The sequence below is a fragment of the Pristis pectinata genome, chromosome 18 (assembly GCF_009764475.1).
Source record: "Pristis pectinata isolate sPriPec2 chromosome 18, sPriPec2.1.pri, whole genome shotgun sequence".
NCBI classification, from domain to species: domain Eukaryota; kingdom Metazoa; phylum Chordata; class Chondrichthyes; order Rhinopristiformes; family Pristidae; genus Pristis; species Pristis pectinata.
Window position 1 is genome coordinate 4,766,663 of NC_067422.1, and position 25,687 is coordinate 4,792,349.

The window sequence follows — 25,687 nt, forward strand, 5'->3', positions numbered from 1 at the left end:
TTACTCTCATTTTTTTTCCCTTTCCTAATCAATTACTTGCTGCTCCCCAGCAAACTGAGACCTAGGAGTTTTTTTTTGTTGGAGTTTCATTCCAGGTAAAATCAATTTTCAATGACATGATGATGAAAAAATGAGCAGCATTATGCTGGGCAATTTGGAGGTCATTCTTTTCTCACTGCAGAGTCTGGCCCAGACCCAGTTCATGTTAGAAACACTGGTGTTGGATACACTGAAGCCCTCGTGCAGGGCTAATGGAAACTTTGATTATATTGGGTATTTAAATACATGACATTTATAAAATGTTTTTATCTTGGAGTTAACTTAAAACTTGCAATTACGTTAACATACTGTTCTTTTAAACACATTGTAATAAGCAGATTTAAACCGATAAAAACACATAAGCTGGACATTCCTTTCCTACATTTTAAATGTTATTAGAACAGCATTGTATGCCACCCTAACTGTCTACTTAAAGTCCCATAAATATTGTTTTTTTTTCCCAAAATTGCATTGTTACACTGCCAGTTTCAGTGTATGCTATCATTTTGATCTGTTGCAGAATCTCACAATGGCCAACACTTAGCCTTGCAGCAGCAGCCTTGGCAGGAAGGGAAAGGATATATACATAATACACGCAATGCTCTTCTAGTTACTAATGAAAGTTGCTGCTTCAAAAATGGCTGCCACAACCTTGGGAAAAGAAAGTGAGAATACTCCTAAAGGTTCAAGGAGACTGGACAGGCTGGTGGAGAACAATAACTGCAGGAGACACGTTCTTTCTGCAAGGCGACCATGCAGATCTTTCAGGGCTCCATCCGAGTCTGGAGGTTGGCAGGAGGTTCCCAGGGAGGCCTCTAAGGTGTAATATTTTCTGGATGAAGGCTGTGAATGCCAGGGCTTTGAGGAAGTGATATAGTAAATGCCTTTACTCTGCCTGTTCCTTCAGTCCTGGAGAATGAAATGGAGAATGAGTTTGGTGACCTCCCCAATGCAGCAATGAACAACAAATCATTGGATCAGTGGCAGCAGCCAGGAATGAACCCAAAGCTTGGAAGCTGATGGTGGTTGGACTTTACCAACCACAGGCAATGCCTCCAGGTGCAAGTGCAAGACTGTAATTGAGGTTGTGGTGAGGATTACCTTGGTGAAGCATAGAATGGTTACAGCACAGAAAAAGCCTATATAGCCCATCATGGCTGTGCCAGCTCTTTACCAGAAAAACTCACTAGTTTCAGCTCCTGATCCCTTCTCCATAGTTTTTTAATGTTTTCCATCATGCTTTATTCGTCTAATTCCCTCGAAGACCACAGTACAACTTGCAACCGCCACATCTGTCAGCAGTGCCTTCCAGATTCCAATTGCATTTAAAAAAAAATTCTCTCCCATTACTCTTAATTCTCTTCCCCTTTATTTTATATCTGAGCTTTAGTCCTTGACTGCTCCACCAACGAGAATAGCCTGCTTCCACTCCCATAACATCTCGCCATCTTTCTCTAAACAGCCCCAGCCTCTCTAAGCTATTCTTGCAACTGCAGTCGTTCATCTGAGGAACCATTATGTTAACTCTTCTGGATCGTCTCTAATGCCTTCACATCTTTCCTATTTTAAGGTGATCAGAATTGAAGATAATATTCCAGTTGAGGCTGGACCAGTGTTTTATAAATGTTCAGCATGACTTCCCAGCTTTTTATAGTCTATGCTTCTACTGAAGTCCAGAACTGCGTATGCTTTATTAACCACTCTTTCAACCTGCTCTGCCATTTTCAATGACTTTGTGCACCCAAATCCTATGTTTTTCTGCTCTTGCATTCCTTTTAGAGCAGCATCCTTTATTCTCTATTGCCTTTCCTCATTCTTTCTACTAAAATTCATCACTTCGGGTTTTTCCGCATTAAACTTCATCTGCACATTCCACATATATATCTTGTTCCTATCCTGTTGCAATTCATCACTATCCACTTCACAGTTCACAATGTTAATAAGTTTGTGCCTTCTGAAAATTTAGATATTGTGGCTTGTACCCTCAAGTCTAGGTTATCAATATAGATTTTAAAAAAAAGTAATAGCCCTAACAATAATCTCTGGGAACATCACCATTCATCTTCCTACACATAGCCTGCATATACATTGCAGCACAGGGAGCACCAACTATAAGCGTTGGTCCCTGTAAACTCTGGGTGATGAGACCTTCTGTGCCTCCTCCCATATTTTCCCCAAAGCTGCCTGTAAGAGAAGTATTAGGTATAGACAAATTTCAATTGGAAATTGTTTTTGAGTGCTGCAAAGTCACAAAGTTCAAAGAAAGACTCAGTATAAAGTGAGCAGTGTATAGAGTAAGCAGTGAAGTTAGGAAACAAGAATTACAGTTTGTTGCAGGCCCTTTAAATGGTACACTTTCTGGGAAGATGAGATTGGTATTAGTTCTGTGATAAAGATAACTATTAATTTTTTCAGACCAGAATCATCACTTTGGTGGCGAATATTGGGCATTGCATTATTGTTGATGGCATTTTGGAGAGTTTTACCCAATAACTATGTTTCTCATGCTGACAAAAATCCAACCCCAAAGTCAGGAAATTGAATTTCCTGCTGGACACTGAGACTTGGAGGTGGATGCAATATTGCTCTGCTGTCGGTTAAACCTATTCTCTAGTACAGAGAACTTTTTTTTTGTGTAGGGAGAGGGAACTTCCAGTCCAATTGTTTGGGGAAATGTTAATCTGTGTCATATTAAGCTGTGCAGATCAATATTCTGGTCTGTGCTAACGAGTCGATCTCCAGCTGTGATTGCACTACCTCTGCCAGACTTGGCTTCAACATTTCGTGATTCAGATGTGGAGAACCAAGCAGGGTTCTCAGCACAGTAGTGTAGCAGTTAGCATAACGCTATTACAGTGCCCGCGACCCGGGTTCAATTCCGTTGCTGTCTGTAAGGAGTTTGTACATTCTCCCCGTGTCTGCGTGGGTTTCCTCCAAGTGCTCCGGTTTCCTCCCACATTCCAAAGACGTACGGGTTAGGAAGTTGTGGGCATGCTATGTTGACGCCGGAAGAGTGGCGACACTTGCGGGCTGCCCCCAGCACATTCTCAGGAACGCAAAAAGACTCATTTCACTGTGTGTTTCAATGTTCATGTGACTAATAAATATCATAACAAAAATATCTCCATATCTTCTTGATCTCTATCTGTTTTCGGTAACTCCCACATTCCAAGTATCCTACTAGCACTAGGTAATGGTGGGACTCGGCAGTGACGGTCTCTACAATACAACAGCCTGCTGACATGATCCCTTCAGGTTCTTGTATGTAAAAGTAATGGAGAGCCTTCTGTTTTGCATGTTCAGTCAAGGTTGGTGCTTTCAGCATAACAGGAAGGAAGCAGAAAATCAAAGGAAGAGGAGATGTCACCAATGTCATCGTACTAACCCTGGAGAAGATAGAAGGATTCCACATGCAGTTTGGAGGATGTGTGAACCCACTGCTTGAACTGTCAGAATCCACTGATGCATTTGCTTCACTATAAGGACTACATTGCAAAGCTTTCCACCAGCCAGTGATATTAAAGCTACTTTCTTCCTTTATGTTCCCAATAGAAAGCCAAACTTGGACCAGCTGGTAAAAAGGTGATCGAGAAGAAACCAAGTTCACCATCGAATAATTTGGACCATGTGAATATATCAGACTTCAACTTCTTAATGGTGTTGGGCAAAGGAAGTTTCGGCAAGGTTTGTATGCACGTGGGGGAAAATAATTTCAAAAGGGAACAATGTTGGTTTCTGTGGATATTAAGGGGAGAATTGTAGCCTACGAATGAAAGAGCCAGCAGGTCCTTGAGGAAGTCATTGCTCTTATAATATCTTGCATTTGTCATGCTATTAACAGTTTAAAAAGTTCCAACATTTCACAGGAATAACATCAGGAAAAACTTCGAATCCAGGAAAGAGGGGAAAGTTTTAATGAGCATCTTAAAACAGCGAGTTGGGGAGAGTTTCAGAGTTTAGGGTCTAACCAACTAAAAGCACCTTCTTTGCTTTTCCTATAAAGTTAACCTTGTAGAAATATGTCCATTCATAGCTCACAATTTGGGTGAAAGTCAGTCATTCAGATAGTTATCATTGATAGGATATGTCAATGGGATAGTTATAAAGTTTAGGAGTGGAGAGGTTAAAGAAGAAAGTCAAAGGCAAAATTGAAATAAAGGCAATGCGGGAATTTCAAAAAATAGCGGGAGATCTTCAGTCCAAATTTCTTCGCACCAAGTAACATTCAGATTATGTATCAGTGCTATTTTTGTACATGCTCTGAAACTTTGTAAAATTTATCAAAAAACATTTTGTTGGATTTATTAATGGTCATAAATTTCTGATTTCAGATATTTTTGGAGTACAATTATTTAGACTGGAGATTTTCTGCTGTATGCATGTTCTCCAGATTTTTTAATCAATGTTTCCTGTATACATTTACTTCCCCTTTACGTGAAAGATCTTTCAAAATCTCAGGATGTCCCAAGTCCCTTTACAGTTAACAAAGGATTTACGGAATACAGTCACTGTCGTGGGGAATTGAGACAGACAATTTGGACACAGCAAGCAACCACAAAGAGCATCATGATCAGTGATATGGTTAAGAAATAAATATTGAAATGGTGCCACAGCATCTTTTTCATCCACCTGAGAGAGTCTACTTGCCTCAGTTTGATGTGTCAGCCAAAGTATGGCATTTCCAACAGTGCAGCACTCCCTGGGTACAGCAGTGGTTTTAACTGAGATTATGTGACCTTATATTTCAACATTGTACATCAATATACTACAGACGTTTGAGTTGCGGGTGATTCTACAGTCACTAAGCTACAATGACATTGCCCAGTCTCTGCCTACTCTACAAGTCTCTGCTTCAAACATCTCAATTAGCTCACAGGGCCTCCCCTACCCCAGTGGGAGAATCAAGTTGCAGTCGTTCCCCAGCATCAGGTTCAGAATAATGTCGGGGCCTTGAGCAAACTGGAAGCTGAAGATTTTCCATCTGCCACCACCACCGCTGATAGAACATGAACATCAAAATGCACAGAGCTATTACGTTTCATTTAGTGCATAACTGGATAAGGCACATAATCATACATTCCTGTTTCCTCAACCCACTCCTTCCAGACATCACTCCTGTCTGAGGGCAAGAATCCCCAACACCTGACATGACCTTCGATGTTGTTGTAGCTGCTGTACTTCACTATTCTGAAGTTTGCTGGCCTACAGCTTGTTGGTGTTCATGGCCAGGTGGGACTCTCAGAAATAAGTTGTATTTTTCAGCAGGAGTTTCAGAGGTCAACAGTGGAGCAAAAGGAACAACAAGAATACAGGGCAGTTTCCCATAAGACATTTTGAATGGTCCAGTAAATTAAATTCTTGACTCCGGTAGTAGCATTCTAGACTTACTTATGATAAAACCCATTTCCAGAAAATACTTCTGAATTCTGGAACTTTTTTTAATATATTAAAAACATTCATGTTTCGATTCAAATACAGAGAAAGGTAAACTGTAAGCTCAAGGTAGGGCTCTCTGGCAGTACCAGAAACCCTGGCAGTGGTGCCACATCTCAAGAGACCTTTCACATACTTTTGTCTAGAACAAAGGAACATACTGTCTACTTCGGCTCTGTTAGGTGTTTATGCAGTTTGGATGAAATTGGCATGGTTCATGGAATAACAGATCGGTAAAGGTTACCCTGCAGTTTCTAGCTAGTTATTTTGAACACTCAAAATGAGGGACCACAGGAAGAAAAGATGGTATTGAGTCTTTCACTAAGTATTTTTAGTGGAGGGGTCATGTATCAGCTGCCTTTGTTTACCTTATGACTGGATGAAGAGAGAAATCCTGACACCATGCCCTTACATCCTGTGACAAATGTTCTCAAGACTTGTTCCTTAGTTTTCCTATTTCCATGATGTGAGCTGACTATAATCTGTGTAGATCATGAATATATTTAATGGAGTGATGAAAATTTTTTCCCATGAACAGACACTAGCACAGGTGCCTAAGATTATAATAGGCTCAGTAATAGCTCAGAGGAATTGTCAGCTGGTTGAAGCTCAAGTGTTGATGGTACCAGCAAGGACATTGGTACCTTCTTGAACAATTCCCATGGCACCTGGAAAATATTGAGACAGGGACAATGCAAATGCACTTTTCATTGTACATGCACTCGACCTGGAAGAATAAATATATTGGGTGCCAGAAACATAAACTACTTTTGTCTCAATATGGCATGCCCCACCTTTAGCAAAATCAAGAGTTTAGCCAAGTGCAAAGATGAAAGTTTGCAATATTATTTTGAAATAGAACAATAAATAAAAGATTGATTTGATGTTTTTGTTAGCAATTTCTTTTTGCAAATCTGTAACCTATTTCAGTGGCCTTTGTATTGATTCACATAGTTCCTTAAGGCATTCAATTATCATCTTCTACAGGTGATGCTATCAGAAAGGAAGGGAACAAATGAGCTTTACGCCATCAAGATCTTAAAGAAAGATGTGGTCATTCAGGATGATGACGTTGAATGTACCATGATTGAAAAGAGAGTCCTGGCCCTGATGGATAAGCCCCATTTCCTAACACAGCTCCACTCTTGTTTTCAAACTATGGTAAGTCAATAGTTCTGGAAAGTTAACATCACAAAAAGAGGTTACCAAGGACTTGTTGCTTAATCACTTCATGCCTATATCTAAAATCTTCAAAAACAAATATTGCAATAGTTCCAGCTTAGAATAAGTTTTTTTTAATGGATGATGGTTTGTTTTGACTTGTACAATTGTATGGGTTAATATTGTTTCAGGTATGGCCTGAGGAAGTCATGAGGATGGTTTTCACTTTTCTTAATCTCCTTGTGCACATTTCTTTATGACATTGTGGCTTTGAGTTTCCCTTTTTAGACTTATGAACATTTACTCACATGTAAAGCAATGGTGATAATAGGTATGGTGCGGTGTCCAGATGTTTCTTCCAATTGATTCATGGTTCCTGCAGCTCCCAGTCATTATTTCACTGAGTCATTCAGATAGTTTCTTCACACCTAATAGAACTGATTTTGTTGTTAGAAATGAGGCCGAAAACAACAATTCAGGCAAGCCTCAACAGGAACAGATTTTATACTATAGGATGAGTCCATATCAGAAAATAAGCTTTAAAATAGGTCATTGGAAGTGAGTAAAAACCATTTGACGTTTTATTTTGCTGACGATCTATAGATCAGCCATCAGTGATGTGGCACAACATGCTGATGTTTTTAAGTTCCTGACATGCTTCCATTCACACCACTAAAACTAAAATGATCAGCAGATCCTTTTGATTCCTTCAGTCTCACATGCTTATCTGGCTTCCCCTTAAATAGGTCTCTGCTTTATACCCCAATGTTTCCACATGTCAATATTTCCTCCTTGATTTATTGGTGAATGCTTTAAGTGGAAACAACATTGTCACAGCTGTGTTTGCAAACCCTTTTGTAATTTTAAAGATTCCTAGTAAGGTAACCAGTAATGATACATATCCACATAAAGGATCCCCATCTCGCATGAAATAATTTTATTTTGCAGAAGCAATGTTGATGGTATCAATTATGTCCCTTGAGGTAGATTATGCCTCAGGAGCATATAGGAAGGCAAGGATCAATATTGATCTTGACCTCTCTTCCCCAGTCAGCCAAAGGCTGTGCTAGTACTCTGAATGCACTGGTGAATTTCATCAATCATGTCTGTTTTCACAGGAAACAGCTCCTGAGATACGGAAATTGTAAACTTTTATTGTTGGGGGGCGGTGTTGTACCACAGGGGCAAGTTGGTACAGGGCATTTGTCTTGTTGGTGTTGAGTATAAGATCCATCCTCTTTCATACTTCATTGTATGAATGGACAATATCTTGGACCTTGATCTTTGAATGTGCACAAATACAAGCATTGTTCATGTACAGCAGCTTGGCACCAAGGCTGGAGTGACCTTGTTCTGGAGTGAAAGCACCATAGGTTGAACCATTTCCCACTAGTTCTGTAGATTAGCTTCACTCCAGCAGGGAGCTTATTGAAGGCAAGTTAACACTTTGTGTCACTAGGTAGGATCATGGCTTGCATGCCATCATGAAGCAAAAGTAGAATGGAGACTAATTTCTGGCATTGGCTAAATTTACAGTAGATGCTCCACAGCCCCAGGTCAAAGGCTTTACAGAGGTTCAAAAGGCCATGCATAAGGCTGATACTGCTGTCTCCATTTCTCCTTAACTTGTTGTGTGGTGAAGGTCATAATATCATGTCCACTGTGCCTCTAGATGGATGGAATCCAGCAGCTCTTTGGTCAGTGGGAGGAGTGTGTCCGAGGACTGTATTGATGGCAGACAACATGGAAACTGCTCTCTAATTACCACAGACAGCTTTATCTCCTATCTTGATGACAGGCATAATTATAGCATCACTGAGTCTCCTGGTATTTCCTCTTCTACCCAGATGTGGGCAATGAAGTCCTCCAAATCCACTAGAAGAATATGCAAACTAACATCAGGGACCTGTCCCAAGCAGCAGCATCAGAACTGATGCCCTAACTACACTCAGTTGGTTCTGTCAGGCAGGCCATGATTTTTGCACGTCCAACACTAGACTCCCAAAGCGGACACTCTAATCCAAGCTCAGTCATGGGTAGAGACTGCCAAGCAGACCATGGAAAAGATTCAGGGATGTGCTCAAAACCTCCTTGAATGTTGTATCAGTCCCACCGACTCCTGGGAATCCCTTGTCTATGACCATTCAAAGTGGAGAAGCAGCATTCAGGATGGCACAGCACTGAGAACTTTGAGTCCATGCATCAGGCAAACACAGAGCTCAACATAAGCAGCAGAAGAAGTGTCTCATTTCACAAACCATCTAAAAGCCTGTCTCATCACACTCCTCCTGGCCCATCTGTCAGTTGATGATCTCCCTATAGTGTCTGCAGATCCCAGATTCTCCTAATTGACCATCTCAGATCCCACAGAATCAGATTAAGTCAGCCTTGATTCAAAGGGACTGCTAAAGAAGATGATTTGTAAATGATATGAAACAAGATGTCTGGAACAGTAATGCTAAATCTTCTGAAGCAAATTTGTAAATTGGCTTAGATATGATAAAATAATTTTTATGTGCTAGATATGAGATGCAGTATGTTGGGACATGTAATAGTAAATGCGTGCAGCATAAAAGGATCTTCTGTTCAGATGCTTTTGTTCAAATATATGGCCAGGTAATTTAAGGCCACTGCTAATATAATGCAAAGATTATGGATTGAAGCTAAGACCCTCCTGGTCTGTAGATGTGATGTCCACATAGTGTCGGCCATGACCCAATGAGTAGTATTCTTGTCATGTCAAGTCTGAAGCTGGCAGCTCAAGCACCACTCTGGAGAAGTTTTTGTATTCCAGTGTAATGTTAAAGGAATGTCTAGCCAAAGTGGTGTCGTATTTCCAGCATCACAATAACAATTAGACTTTGAAGTTACAGTAAGGCACTACATAAATGCAAATATTTCACTCTTTTTCCTTTGTGGTTAGATTAAAGGGCATGGGTAGAGCTAGAAAAGCAAACTTTGTGGCTGGTTTCAGAACATTGCTAAAAGTACAAAAAAGTTACTTTTGGTACTTATTGACAGTCCTCAGCACATTATCACACTAAATATAATCCTGACAATTGGTTTTGACAAGCCAACTTTGATCTTGGAGATCATGCAGGGAATAATTTATTTGAGGTGGCTTCAAACCAATGTGAAAATTGCATGCTCTGTCCTTTTTAAGCTCTGTTTATACCAGCAACTTATTTTTGATACTTGATATGGGGATGAAAAGAATACAAGAGACAAGCTTTTGAACAGACATCCACAATGCAAGGGGATCTACCATATTTAAACTTGGAAAGAGGACAGATTTCAAACCAAACTAGGCACCACATTTTAAAATAAAGTTTGGGGAGTGTGACAATGGGACTAACAAATTGTTTTTTATATGGTGCCTTTTGCAGTCTTTATAGCCATTAAAACACCTTTGTAGCAAAAACAGAAATTCTGGAAGGACTTGGCCAGTTTAAGCAGCATCTTTTGAAAGAGAAACCAGTGAATGTTTCAAGTCAGCAACTCTTCCTCAGAATTGAGAGTCACTGACCTGCTTGTCTGGCCAAGTTCTTCCAGCTTTTCTGTATTTATTTCAGATTCCAGCATCTGCAGCTTTATTTGTTTTCCACTCTTGCAGTATTGTCAATGTTGCAATATAGGAAAACCAAGCAGCCAGTTTGTGCACAGCAAGCTGCCTCATTCAGCAATGTGACAGCGACTGGGTGATCTGTCTTCTGATGTAGGGGTAAATGTTGACCAGGTCATTGTGGTTAACTCCACTGCTTCTATCCAACGTGTATCATGAAACCTTTTAGATCCACCTGAAAGGACTGACTTGAATTATGATGCTACAAGTTGCGCCAGAGATGAGCACTGATATGTACATAGAGAAAGACAAATTGTTGGTTTCTAATAGTTGCAGAGCAAGATTTTTTTTCATCCCAGTTGAATCCACTGCTGTTTGGAGAAACAGGATTTATAATTTGGATGTCTGCAGTGGGCAATGGCATGTGGGAAAAAGCATCCTTCTTCAACTGGCAGAATAACATGTCTCCAAGAAAATAATTGTGTTCTAGCCATAGAGGTGGCAGACAAAGTAATTTGGTCCAGATCGAAACCTGAAAGAGCATCACAGCAGGAACATATCTCCCGCTGAACATATCTTTCTTTAGTTCACAACAGGTGAAATAAGATAATTCACAGAATAATGAATTATTGCTAACGATGCTATTGTTTTTTCTTGCTCATGTAATAAAAATCCCATCTCTCTCTCTCTCTACTTTGGCTTGAAACATCTTCAGTTCAAAAGTAGGTATACAGTGATGGAGATATATAAAACTATGAGGGGCATAGAAAGGGTAGATAGTAGGAAACTTTTCCCCATAGCACATGTATCTAAAACTAGAGGGCAAGGTAAGGAATAAGACATTTAGAAGGGATCTGAGGAAGAACTTTTTCACCTAGAGGGTGGTTGGAAACTGCTTGAGGGGATGGTGGAGGCAGAGACTCACAACAGTTAAGAAGTATTCAGTTGAGCACTTAAACTGCCAAGGCAAAGTAAGGCTTCAGACCAAGTGCTGTTAAATGGATTAGAATAACTAGCTATTTGATGGTCAGTATGGATGGGCCTATTTCTGTTCTGTATGATTTTGTGACTCTTGGGCTGCTGCTGACTCTGGAACCTGGCAGACTGAAACTTTGACTCACTTCTTACCAGCCGAGCTTCAGACCCCTTACCCCAGCGTTGATTATAGGGTTTCATCAGTAGGTATGATTAGCAAGTTTACAGATGACATGAAAAGTGCTGGTGTTGTTGATAATCAGGAGGATTGTCTTAGGTTGCAGAATGATACTGACTAGCTGGTAAGTTGGTGGAGCAAAATTTCATCTTGATAAGTGCAAGGTGATGCATTTTGGGAGGCCTAATGATGCACCATGAATGACAGGGCCCTTGGGAGTGGTGAGAAACTGAGGGACCTCGATATACAAGGCCATAGATTCATAAAGGTGGTAGCACAAGTAGATAAAGTGGCGAAGAAGGCATGCAGGATGTTGGTCTTCATTAACTGAGGCATAGAATATAAGAACATGGAGGTCATAAAACTTCGGTAGGCCATAGCTGGCCATTTGAGTGCATTTCTGGTTACCACTCTACAGAAAGGGTGTAAATGCACTGGGGAGGATACAGAGATTTACCAGGATATTGCCCAAGATGGAAAGTTTCAGTTTTGAGGAGAGACGGGACAAGCTGAATTTGAGGACTGGATAAATGACAGCACCCTCAATTTTAGGTGACTTTCTTTTGTATCTGATCTCAACAAAATTGATTACTTAAGATAGTGAAATGTGCAAGAATTGCGTTGAGCCAATGTGTCATATACAGTATCTCAATCCAGTGCAAACTTGTTAGAGGAGGTAGTAGCTGAATTAAGTAAAATACTAATCCCTTCATTAGTCTTAAGGAAAACCTAGAGGAGCATGCTTGACACAGAACTCAAATTTTAAAGAAGTGGGTTAGTGAATATTCTTGAACAATGGGGCAGGTTGTTATCATGCTGTGTAGCTGGAGAGGCCTGTGAGCCGTGAGGAAGATTAAGCACCTGACGTAAACAAGATTTCATTTTGTTTTTAGATGCCCATTGAGATATGTGCTAGGTTGACAGCAAGAAAAGCAATATAAAGTAAATGGGCTTGTCAAGCTATTTCTGGTATCCTTGAATTTCAACTCGCTTGCTTTGAAGACAGTATGATGATAAGCATAGAATATTATATATGAGGTACTTTGATGCTAATCTGGGAGACTAGGAGTGACATAAGAAAACTTTAAAGAAGTCCTCACACTGAATTTGTATTCAGTTTGGATCAGATAGGATCTGCATGTGTTTGGTAATGAAGGTAAAAGCTCTGGCAAAGCTTCAGCAAAGCAAGTGGTCCAACATAAAGAATTATTTGTATGCACAGATTAAAATAAAAAGCACACCATGGATAAATGATAGTGTACGTTGTTAGTGCTCTGTACTACCCATTGAAGATGGGGTGTGAATTGGAAATCTTTCTAAAGGCTAATACTGGTCATAATGATAGATAAACAATTCAGGAGCATTATGCATAAATGTCTTGCCAGGCTAAAGAATATTTGCCTCAATCTTCTTTTATATTGCTTAGACTAGGATGCAATATAGTGAGGGAAATAGAGAAATGTCCAAGACAAAACAAGAATTTGCATTTATATATACTTTTAACTACAGTAAAACGTGCCAGGCATTTCACAGGTCCAACAGCAAATGACCGGTTGCAGGGTGAAAATAGAAAATCTTGTCTTGAGAACACACAAAATAGAAGCAGGAGCAAGTCATTCAGCCCCTCATTCATGCTCCACTATTCAATATCAGAACTGCACCCTTTTCCTACACTATGCCCACATCCCTGTATTCTTGTAATATGCAAATATCAAGGGGTCTCTGTATTGATTATTGATCAAGCTTCCACAGCTCTCTTGGTAGAGAATTCCTAAGGTACACTCTCCTCTGGCTGAAGAAATTGCACCTCATCTCCAAGTCAAATTTGACATTGAGCTACATAAGGGAAGAAGACCAAAAGCCTAGTGAAAGAGGTAGGTTTATGGAGCTGCTTGAAAGAGAAATAAAAATTAGAGAGGCAGAGAGGATTTGGGAGAAAATTCCATAGTTAAGATTCTTTGCATTTGAAGGTACAGTTACCAAAAACGAAGCAATCAAATCAGGGATGCTCAAAAAGTGAGAATTGGAGTGCAGAAATGCTTCAGTGTAGGGCTCAAGGACATTATAAAGACAGCAAGGTACAGATCCAATGGAGTGATTTGAAATAAATAATGAGAATTTTAAAATCAAGGTTTGCTTATTTGATAATTACTTTTTTAGGCAGTTTCTTAGTGTTGAAGATGACTTCCTCTCCAGTTCTGGGGTTCTGATACCAAAGTCAATTCACAGATCCTGCTACAGGTAGAGTAAGGGGTGCTTGATGGAGTGAATGGGTGAGTAGTACAGAAGGTAGCCAGTTTCTTCTGTTTATGCTGGACTTTTGCATGCTTTTGATGAAGACATTCATAGTGAACAGTGCAAACCTGAATGCTGCTACTCCTTAATGGTCATGGGGCAAGGATCCCGATGAGTTGTTGGAAGGGGAGAAGTTTGAGATCTGAGGGGTACGTTTTTCACACAGACGATCGTGAATGTCTGGAACAAGCTGCCAGAGGAGGTGAGAGGCAGATACAGTTACAACATTTATAAGGCGTTTGGACAAGTTCTTGGATAGGAAAGGCATAGAGGGTTTACGGGCTTAATGCGGCAAAATGGGATTAGAGTAGATAGGCATCATGATTGGCGTGGACCAAAGCGCCCGTTTATCTGCTCTCAGTTTCTATGATTCCATGAGTCTGGCCCCAACAACAATTTAGGAAATATCCAGGACAAAGTCATCCACTCTACTGGTACTATATTTACTAGCCTAAACATGCACTCACTCTACTACCAGTGCACCATAGCTGCAATCTGTAATGTGTTTAAAAAATAAGGCATTGCAGCCACTCACAATACTGCAATAGCATCTTCCAAACCTGCCATATCTACCCTTTGGTAGGAGAGGGGCATCAGACTGTCGGGAACACCATCACCACTTACAAATTCCCATCCAAACTGCATCTCAGTCCGACCTTGAAATATATCATCTTTTCTTCAGAGTTGTTGGGTCTCAGTCCTAAAAGTTACTAGCCAACAACTCCAAAGAGTACCTTCACTAGAAAGACTATAATGGTGGAAGGAGATAGCTTACCACAATGAATGCTGACTGTACTAGCGATGACATCATCCTACAAATAAAAATTGTTAATCCTCTCAGAAGAGTTGTGTCAAAATCCTGTGGTCTTAACGTTATTTTTTAAATTGTTTTTATTTTAAAATTTTTAGGAAATTCTAGTTTCTATCTTAATCTTGTGTTTTCCCAATCATAATTAATTTTTTCTGTAACTTATTTTTTCGTGAAATATTATTCCTTTTTACTTAGTCATGGAGTCATAGAGCACTACAGCACAGAAACAGGTCCTATGGCCCACCTAGTTCATGCTGACCTGATCTTCTGCCTAGTCCCATCTACCTCACCCAGACTATATCCCTCCAAACCCCTCTCTTCCATGTGCCCATCCAAACTTCTCTTAAATGTTACAACTGAACCCGCATCTATCACTTACAATGGCAGCTGGTTCCACACTTGCATCACCCTCTGAGTGAAGAAGTTCCCCCTCAGATTCCCCTTAAATATTCCACCTTTCACCCTAAACCTATGTCCTCTAGTTCTAGTCTCACCTAACCTTAGGGGAAAAAGCCTGCATGCATTCACCCTATCTATACCTTTCATAATTTTATATACCTCTATAAGATCTCCCCTCATTCTCCTGTGCTCCAGGGAATAGACTGCAAAACTCCCTGTTTTGCAGTTGCAGTCTGCAGTAATTCTTCAGTGTGATTGGCTGCTTAGCTAGTTGAAAGACCTCAATGTTTATAGGAGACCAGAAATCCCCTTTAGCTGATGCCGAAATGAAATTAATATTGAAAGGAAAAATCCAAGTCACAACGATCTCTTTCTAACAGCTTTTCTCAGGGCCAGTGCTGAGAACTGACACTTCTAACCACATCTCCGAACCAACCTGAATAAAACCTGATGCCTTCCTGTTGTAGTACTCGGCAATTCAGTGATCAGCACAATTACCCAATATTGATTCAAATATTAGGTAGCCACAAGATTTTGAGTTTGGACCAGCTCAAACTAGCTGAGCCTTGAGAGGTGCAGAGGAACAATGATTTGTAAAATGGAAACCTGATTACGAAACCCCCAAACCCCCTGACCTCCAAATCCAATTTCAGTCCATTTGTAACCTTAATTATTGCTTTATTTTGTTAATAGGCATCATTTTATTTTTGAGTGTTTTATCTTCTTACCATATTTTCGTGCTACTCTCCTGTACATACAATCAAGTTTAATGTAGAAGAGTCCTTCATTAAATTTCTACTTCAAAATGAAAATAGTGTCATTAGCAAAACAGTTGCATTTTAATCTGAACCCTCAAAGTCTTTCGTAAGATGAGTTTTTTGCCTTGTTTACCTTTTGTACATCATTTCCTAATTCCCTTGAGCGCAGCACAATATCTGGTGGTTTTGGATTTGCTTTATATTTTTGTATTTTTTTATGCTGTATATTTTTATTTCACATGTAGTTATAGCTGACAAGACTATGTTCTTACAGAGAAATATTGAACTAATGGAGAAATAATGTAGAATCTTTCTAAAAATAAGTGGATAATTGTGAATATCATTAGAGTTTAAGGAGTAATATTGCTTTAAAATAAAAGCATGACCTTCCATTTCTTATTAATTAATGTTAAACAGTTACTTAAACTGAATCTGAGACATGCATGTCTGAGGCCACTGTCAGCAAAGAAATTTTCAAGAGGTAATAGAATATACTTTGAGTAGGCATAGGATGGGATGTTTACTCAAATGGTTTACCATCGGGCTGGTCAATTAAAGTGTGCAGTTTTATTAATCTGTTACATAATTTGAAAGATCTTATGAAGTTTCTAGTCAACCCCCTTTTTCACATCATGAGTACTCCTACTTTTATCTCTTTTGATTCCTTTCCACTCCTTATGCACATGTCCACACTTAATAATTTAACTTCTAGGACTTCATTAATTTCCTTCCTTATCTCCTTCCTGATCCTCTGATGAGTCCTGTTGGCCATAGGTACTGTTTCTTTATTTAGCTCAACCAACATTGAAAAAATTACTCTTATGTGTTGTAATATCACCCCTCTCACTTGCCATCACTTCAGAATTCACCTCCTCTCTGATATCCTGCTCTTAGTAAAAAACCAAAGGGAAATAATTATTACATAGTTGTCATAGACCGTCAGTGTTTCTGTTCAACAGATCCTCCCACCCCAGTGATTCCATTTTATTTTTTTATAACTCTCTTACTAATGTGTTTAGAAAATACTAATCTGTGTACAGCATTTTCCTCCGTTTTCTCATCTTGTCTATAACCACTTCTTATTTAGAATGTTATTCTTACAGACTTAATAGCCCCTCTTCAATTTCACAGTAATTGCTCAGTAATATTATTCTTTCAATGACATAATGAACCTGGAGTAATTGACCTTTTTAAAGAATATTGCATAGAGATTCAATCTCATAGCATTTTTTCCCCAGCATTACACGATTGAAGTGAACTTTATCAGGAGTGAAATGCAGTAATGACTATTACTGAATCAGTATATGTCGGAATGGAAACTTGACTCGATTCCCCAAGCCTCAACCAACCTCTCCACCAATTGTTCTCTGTCCACTGCCCCAGCGATTTTGCAAGGCTTATAATGGAGGCCCAAATATCCAGCTATTTGCTGCCCCTTTCTAGACCACTCCAGGGCCTGACCCATCTCATTTTTCTTGCCCATCACTGCTCCCAACCTCCTCAGTCCCTTCCTGGCCACTTCCTCACTGACCTGACCCAAAGCTCCAACAGCCGATGGCCTTCTGAAATTTTGCAGCAAGAGATTCACAATCAAAGCAGTAATTAAAACTATACTGCAATGGATTTCTAGTTATAGAGATTGGTAGGTGATAAGTAGAACCAGATGAGAAGGGGATGATGTGCAGATGGAAGCAGGTGGGAGGGGGTGGGAAAGGTGAGCAAATAGAGAAGAAAACTAGTGTGTGGGAGGAGAGCACCATGGGTGAGGGGGTGTGGGTAATCTGACAATGGAAAATTCAATGTTCATACCATTGGGTTGTTCCCTCCAATTTGCATTTTGCCTCTGAAGTAATGAAGAAGGCTGAGGGCTGACGGGTTGGTGTGGGAATGGGAAGAAGAGTTAAAATAAATGCAGCCAGAAGCTCAAGATGGCTATTATGGACAAAATCTTCTTACTAGACTACTACATTGAGGTTGTCTTACGAAGAAGGGTTGACAGCTCGGTTTGTATCTGCTGGAGTTTAGACAAGTGAGATGGAACTTGATTGAAACATAAAGGATCCTGAAGGGTTTTGACAGGGTGGAGATGGAGAGGATATTTCCACTTGTGGAAGAACCTAGAATTAGGGATCATTATTTGAAAATAAGGAATTGCCCATTTAAAATAGAGATAATGGAAAAAAATGATGGTTGGGAGTTTTCTACAAATGGCAATGGAAGTAGAGTCTTTGAGTATTTTGAAGGCAGAGATATATCAGTACTTGATAACGATGAGGGCAAAAGACTATCCTGGATAGAAATGAATGCAGTGTTGTGATGGCTGTCGGGTGACCCATGATCTTATGAAATGGCAGAGCAGCCTTGAGGGGCCAAGTTCCCTTTTCCTGCTCCTAATATCTTTATATCTTTGTAAGAGTTTATTTTCCATTCTTGACCAGTTCACAACCAAATTTTTTATTAATTAATGCTATTTCCTGAATCTCTCTGAGTAATTGCCTTGTTCTCTTAGTTTATATTCTACATGGTGCACTCAACACCTTTACTTTAATACTTTTTGTTTCCTTTTTTAACAATATTCATTTTCCCACAACATATTGAGTCTAAGCTGTTCCCTACTTTTGTCCTATTTTAGCCTTCATCCTATTTATGAATACCCTATTTATAAATGCCTTATTTATAATCTTGCTAATTTGTTTTCTGCATGGATAATACTGTATCCTCAGTTATTACACCCCTCATTAGCTGATCCTAGACAGTTTTGTTTTCCCTTCCACCTATCTTTCCTAATTTAAATACTCTATATTAGTATTCTGCTGTAGACTTTCCATACAGAACAACCCTCATCTATTCAAGAACTAATATCAATGTCCATCAAAGCAGAATCCTTTGCTGTCTTTCCTTAATCTTTCTATTGTTCCATATTCTTTGCAAGATAAACACAATTGATTCATTTCTGTCTTTCATGCTTCCCTGACAAAGGCCAAATAACACTTTACAGTGAATACTCTCAGCAGTACAGAAATATCTACCACAGAAAAAAAAATACTTCTCCGAAAGCTGAAAACTTGCAAACTGGGTGGTAAATGTAAGAACTGTAGCGGTTGCTACCGCGGAATAAAACAAGACTCACTCGGAGGATTGCCAAACAGAACTGGTTTATTTTCCCGCCTTGCGCGGGCCCTTTAAGGGAGAAAACTCCCGCCCAAAAAACTGGCAATGACGTAAGTCCTACGTTATCAGGACTTTCCCGCGCGCGGGTTCTCCCCGTCGCTCGGAAAGACGAGGCCCGCCGCCATCTTGGGCCTCGTCGCTCTGACACCGCGCGACCCGACTGCCGAGCCGGTTCGCCCGACTAGACGGTGAGTCGCCACACAACCCCCCCCAGAACCGGCGAGACAGTCCCCAAGGTCCGTGGGCTGTGCCAGCTGCCGCTTAGGGGGGCGACCTCTGCGTCGCGGCGTGGCAACCTCGACAGGCTGTTGCAGATCCAAATGGGCCGATTTGAGGCGGTCCGCCGTGAAAACCTGTTCCCTGCCTCCAATGTCCAAAATAAAAGTGGATCCGTTATTCCGTATGACTCGGAACGGTCCCTCATATGGTCGTTGCAATGGCGCCCGAGGTGTGCCCCTGCGAACGAAAACAAACTTACAGTCCCGTAGTTCCTTGGGCTGGCAGGATGGGGCTTGACCGTGCCATGAGGTGGGAATTGGGGCCAAGGCGCCAAGCTTCTCGCGCAGTCTTTGTAGGACTGCTGGGGGTTGTTCCCCTTGGTCCCGAAGGGCAGGTATGAAATCCCCGGGGACAACTAGTGGCGCCCCGTATACAAGCTCAGCTGACGAAGTGCGGAGGTCTTCTTTGGGGGCAGTGCGTATGCCGAGCAGGACCCAAGGCAGCTCGTCAACCCAGTTAGGACCCTTCAGGCGGGCCATCAAGGCCGATTTTAGATGGCGGTGAAAACGTTCCACCAACCCGTTTGATTGAGGATGGTAGGCCATGGTGGTGTGCAGCTGCATCCCTAGCAGGTTCGCTAATACAGCCCAGAGACTGGAAGTGAATTGGGTGCCTCTGTCTGAAGTGATGTGGGCCAGAACGCCAAAACGTGAGACCCAAGTTGTGAGCAGCGCCCGGGCGCAGGAATCAGTTGTGATGTCAGTCAGGGGGGGTTGCCTCAGGCCACCTCGTGAACCGGTCCACGATAGTAAGGAGGTACCGGGCTCCTCTTGAAACCGGCAGAGGGCCCACGAGGTCGACGTGTATGTGGTCGAACCTCCTACGGGTAGGCTTGAACTGCTGTGGTGGGACCTTGGTGTGTCGCTGGATTTTTGACGTCTGGCAGTGCGGACAAGTCCTGGCCCACTCACTGACCTGTTTGCGCAGGCCATGCCAGACAAACTTGCTGGCGACCAGTCGGACAGTAGATCTGATGGACGGGTGCGCCAACCCATGTACCGAGTCAAAAATGCGTCTCCGCCAGGCTGCAGGGACTATAGGGCGGGGCTGACCAGTCGCAACGTCGCAAAATAGGGTCCGCTGACCTGGACCAACCAAGAAATCTCGGAGCTGTAGACCCGAGACTGCAGTTCTGTAGCTGGGCAGTTCGTCGTCGGCTTGCTGTGCGTCAGCCAGGGCCGTGTAGTCGACACCCAAGGATAGGTTGTGGATGGTTGGTCTGGAAAGTGCATCAGCAACAACATTATCCTTTCCGGAGACATGTTGGATGTCAGTTGTGAACTCGGAAATGTAGGATAATTGTCTCTGCTGACGAGCTGACCAGGGATCAGAGACTTTGGAGAAGGCAAAGGACAGAGGCTTATGATCGGTGAAAGCGGTGAAAGGCCTGCCTTCTAGAAAGTATCGGAAATGCCGGACCGCCAGATACAGCGCTAGAAGTTCCCGATCAAAAGCGCTGTACTTCAGTTCGGGCGGTCTAAGGTGTTTGCTGAAAAATGCCAAGGGTTGCCAGCGGCCTTCGAGTAGCTGTTCCAGTACCCCACCCACCGCGGTGTTGGACGCGTCTACCGTGAGGGCAGTCGGGGCGTCAGTCCTGGGGTGTACCAGCATCGTGGCGTCTGCCAGGGCGTCCTTGGCCTTAACGAAAGCAGCCGCAGCCTCGTCAGTCCAGATGATGTCCTTGCCTTTACCAGCCAGCAGCGAGAACAGAGGGCGCATGATACGGGCTGCTGCAGGGATGAAACGATGGTAAAAGTTGACCATCGCAAGGAATTCCTGTAGGCCTTTGACTGTGTCGGGGCGGGCAAAATGGCGGATAGCATCCACCTTGGCGGGTAGGGGTGTTGCCCCGTCGCTGGTGATTTTGTGGCCGAGGAAATCGATAGAGTCAAGTCCGAATTGGCACTTGGACGGGTTAATCGTGAGGCCGAAATCGCGGAGGCGGGAATACAGCTGGCGGAGGTGGGAAAGGTGTTCCTGGCGGTTACGGCTGGCGATCAGTATGTCGTCCAAGTAAATGAACACGAAGTCCAGGTCTCGGCCTTCCGCGTCCATCAGCCGCTGGAAGGTCTGCACGGCGTTCTTAAGGCCGAACGGCATCCGAAGGAATTCGAACAGGCCGAATGGGGTGATAATCGCAGTTTTGGGGACGTCATCCGGATGGACCGGGATTTGGTGGTATCCCCTAACGAGGTCCACTTTGGAAAAGATGCGGGCCCCGTGTAAATTCGCTGCGAAGTCCTGGATGTGAGGGATGGGATAGCGGTCCGGGGTGGTGGCGTCATTCAGCCTGCGGTAGTCGCCGCAGGGCCTCCACCCTCCGGTGGCTTTGGGGACCATGTGCAGGGGGGAGGCCCAGGGGCTGTCTGACCTGCGAACAATCCCCAGCTCCTCCATGTGACGGAACTCTTCCTTTGCCAGGCGGAGCTTGTCTGGAGGTAATCGCCGTGCTCGGGCATGAAGGGGTGGCCCTGTGGTAATGATGTGGTGTCGTACCCCATGTGTGGGCCTAGAATTTGTAAACGAAGGTGCCAAAATCGATGGGAATTCGGCTAGGAGCTTGGCGAAATCGTCGCCAGAAAGGGAAATGGAGTCCAGGCGCGGGGCTGGTGGGCTGATTTCTCCCAGGGGATAGGTCCGGAGAGTGCTAGAGTGAACTAACCGCTTCCTTCGCAGGTCGACTAACAGGTTGTGGGCCCGAAGGAAATCGGCTCCTAGGAGTGGTCGGGCGACAGTGGCAAGGGTAAAGGTCCAGGTAAAACGGCTGCCGCCAAAGTGTAATTGAAGGGTACGGGTGCCGAAAGACCGTATCGTTGTACCGTTGGCGGCATTGAGTAGAGGACCTGGTGGCCTGTCACGAGTGTCGCGGCCTGTCGGGGGAAAAATACTGACCTCTGCTCCAGTATCAACGAGGAAACGCCGTCCAGATTTCTTGTCCTGAATGAAGAGGAGGCTCTGTCAGCGGCCAGCCGCCGTAGCCATCAGCGGCGGCTGGCCCTGGCGTTTCCCTGAAACTTGCAGGGTGGGCGGCATCGACGGGCCTCCGCACCCCACCTCTGATGGTAGAAGCACAGCTGGTCACCCGTGTCGTCGTCTGCGTTCCTGGGGCGTGGCTGCTCGGTTGCTGGGGCCGGGCGAGGCGGGCGTTGGGCTCGCGGCCTGGTGATTTGACTCACGGACGAACCGCTCTCGCGCTTGGCCCTCCACAGGACATCTGCCCGGGCGGCCACCTCACGGGGGTTGCTGAAGTCGGCGTCAGCTAACAACAAGTGGATGTCATCGGGGAGCTGTTCGAGGAAGGCCTGTTCGAACATCAGGCATGGATTGTGTCCCTCGGCCAATGCCAGCATCTCATTCATTAGGGCGGATGGGGATCTGTCCCCCAGGCCATCCAGATGAAGCAGGCGGGCGGCGCGCTCACGACGGGAGAGGCCGAAGGTCCGGATCAAAAGGTCTTTGAAAGCCGGGTACTTATCCTCCTCCGGAGGCGACTGGATGAAGTCTCCAACCTGGGCGGCTGTCTCCTGGTCCAGAGAGCTAACCACATGGTAGTACTTCGTGGAGTCGGAGGTGATCTGCCGAAGGTGGAATTGCGCTTCAGCCTGGTCAAACCAGACGCTGGGCCGAAGTGTCCAAAAGGTGGGCAGCTTGAGGGCCACTGTGTTAGCTGCTGCGCTGTCGTCCATTTTGCGGGTCCAAAAGCCGTTTGGACCGTTGGGGTCACCAATGTAGCGGTTGCTACCGCGGAATAAAACAAGACTCACTCGGAGGATTGCCAAACAGAACTGGTTTATTTTCCCGCCTTGCGTGGGCCCTTTAAGGGAGAAAACTCCCGCCCAAAAAACTGGCAATGACGTAAGTCCTACGTCATCAGGACTTTCCCGCGCGCGGGTTCTCCCCGTCGCTCAGAAAGACGAGGCCCGCCGCCATCTTGGGCCTCGTCGCTCTGACACCGCGCGACCCGACTGCCGAGCCATTTCGCCCGACTAGACAGTGAGTCGCCACAGAACCAGCTTGATCAATTGGTACTGCAAAATTGAGCACTTAATTAAAGTTGATACACTATTGTAATACTGAGAAAGTGCTACATTGTCAGAAGTGCTCGTATAGGATTAGGTGATCCTGTATGGTGGTGCTGCCTTGGTTAAACTGCAGGTAATTCAGGGGCCCCATCCAACAATCCAGAGACTGGAATTCAAATTCTATAGTGGCAACTGTGGAGTTTAACCTTATTTAATAATCTGGAATTTTTTAAAAAAGAACTAGAGACTAGGAAATGAACACCATGCAAATTATTGAGTTATAATAAAATGCCATTTAATGTCCTTCAGGGGAAGAAATCACCAGTCTTACCCTGTATGGTCAATCTGCAATGGCCACTATGCTGAAGAAGAGCAAGAACAAAACCAGAATAAAAAGTAGAAGGGGAATTATGAGAAAGGAGTCTGAGGTGATTAGTAGACTGAGGAGGGGTGTAAGATGACAGGCAGGTTATGCCAGATAGAGGAGGTGAGCGGGGGTAGAGTTGGTAGACAGTGGCAGGTGAATGATAGATGGAGGCAGACAAAGAGAGAGAGGAGAGAAAGGAAAGAAAACAGATGGGACAGGCCAGATCATATTGGCCGACTTCCCCCTAAATCCTGATGCAGGGTTTCGACCTGAAACAATTCCTTTCCTCCCACAAATGCTGCTCGACCTCCTGAGTTCCTCCAACAGATTGTTTGTTGCTCCAGATTCCAGCATCTGCAGTCTCTGGTGTCTCCATTGTACTACTTAACTGGATTGCTCTTGCATAGGGCAAATATGGATTTGTCAAGCTGAATGTTTTCCTGGCACTATAGCTTTGCAATGATTTTTTACAAAGGCGTTTCTGTCATTATATATTTATATATAATTATAAATGTAAATAAAGAAGTGAAATAAAATCAGAAAACATTGGGAAAACACTGCAGGACAAGCAGTAACTAAGAAACAGTATTAAAATTTTAGGTGGATCCCATTATCTACAAATCAAGGAGTTTTGCTATTCTGATCAACATTCCTTACTCAAGCAACACAGTAAAAGTTGGTGATTTGTTTTCAGCTTGTTCTTAAAAACAATTTAGATGCTGCCAAATAGTGTGAGATATGGAGTTCGGATCAGCTTTGATTTTTCAAGTAAAGGTCTCTACCTCCTGCTTGCACTCTTTGTGGAATAGATTTAGAAAGTCTGAGTTAGGTGTAATTGTGGAGAAGCCCAAAGAGCAATTACTTCAGCAGTGTCATGCTGAGACTTACTGATAGAGAAAAGTGTTTTGTTTCTTGCACAATTTTCCTCATGTAATTCTCCAGGGATTAAAAAAAGACAACGTTCAATGGTCAGAGTTTATTTAAGCTTACTAGGAATAAAAGAAATGCCAAAAAAAAGTTAAATGTTTTTTTTCCAGTTCTTCTATAATCAGAATCAGGTTTTTTATCACTGACGAATATCGTGAAATTTGTTGTTTTGCGGCAGCAGTACAGTGCAAGACATTAAGATTACTATAAGTTACAAAAATAAATAAATAGTGCAAAAGAGGAATAACAAAGTAGTGTTCATGGACCATTCAGAAATCTGATGGCAGAGGCAAAGAAGCTGTTCCTGAAATGTTGAGTGTGGGTCTTCAGGTTCCTTTACCTCCTCCCCGATGGTGGTAATGTGAAGAGGGCATGTCCCGGGTGGTGAGGGGCCATAATAATGGATGCTGCCTTCTTGAGGTGCTGCCTCTTGAAGGTGTCCTCGATGGCAGGGAGGGTTATGCCCATAATGGAGCTGGCTGAGTCTACAACCCTCTGCAGCCTCTTTCAATCCTGTGCATCGGAGCCTCCGTACCAGGCTGTGATGCAACCAGTCAGAATGCTCTCCACTGTACATCTATAGAAATTTGCAAGAGTCTTTGGTGACATACCAAATCTCCTCAAACTCCTAATGAAGTGGAGCTGCTGGCATGCCTTCTTCATGATTGCATCAATGTGTTGGGCCCAGGATAGATCCTCTGAGATGTTGACACCCAGGAACTTGAAGCTGCTCACCCTTTCCACCGCTGACCCCTCAATGAGGACTGGCGTGTGTTCTCCCAATTTCTACTTCCTGAAGTCCACATCAGTTCCTTGGTCTTCCTGACGTTGAGTGCGAGGTTGTTGTTGCAGCACCACTCAACCAGCCGATCTATCTCACTCCTGTACACCGCCTCATCGTCATTTGAGATTCTGCCAACAACAGTGGTGTCATCGGTGAATTTATACATGGCGTTTGAGCTGTGCCAAGCCACACAGTCATGAGTGTAGAGAGAGTAGAGCAGTGGGCTAAGCGTGCATCCTTGAGGTGTGCCTGCGTTGATTGTCAGCGAAGAGGAGATGTTATTGCTGATCCGCACTGACTGTGGTCTCCCGATAAGGAAGTCGAGGATCCAATTTCAGAGGGAGGCACAGAGGCCCAGGTTTTGAAGCTTCTTGATTAATAGTGAGAGAATGATGGTGTTGAACGCCAAGCTGTAATTGATAAACAGCAGCCTGATGTATGTTTTGCTGTTGTCTGCGTGCTCCAAAGCCAAGTGGAGAGCCAGCAAGATTGTGTCCACTGTAGACCTGTTGTGGCAGTAGGCAAA

The 25,687-nt window shown here is 43.1% G+C and overlaps 1 protein-coding gene across 2 annotated transcripts in view; it reads left to right on the plus strand.

Moving 5' to 3' along the window:
* Positions 1–25,687, plus strand: part of LOC127579768 (protein kinase C alpha type) — a 320,846-nt gene that overhangs the window by 210,942 nt on the left and 84,217 nt on the right. For both annotated transcript variants that reach the window (XM_052032673.1, XM_052032672.1), the window contains exons 9-10: positions 3,592–3,723; positions 6,460–6,633. In XM_052032673.1, the coding sequence (XP_051888633.1) occupies positions 3,592–3,723; positions 6,460–6,633 (306 nt within the window). The remainder of the gene's footprint in view (positions 1–3,591; positions 3,724–6,459; positions 6,634–25,687) is intronic.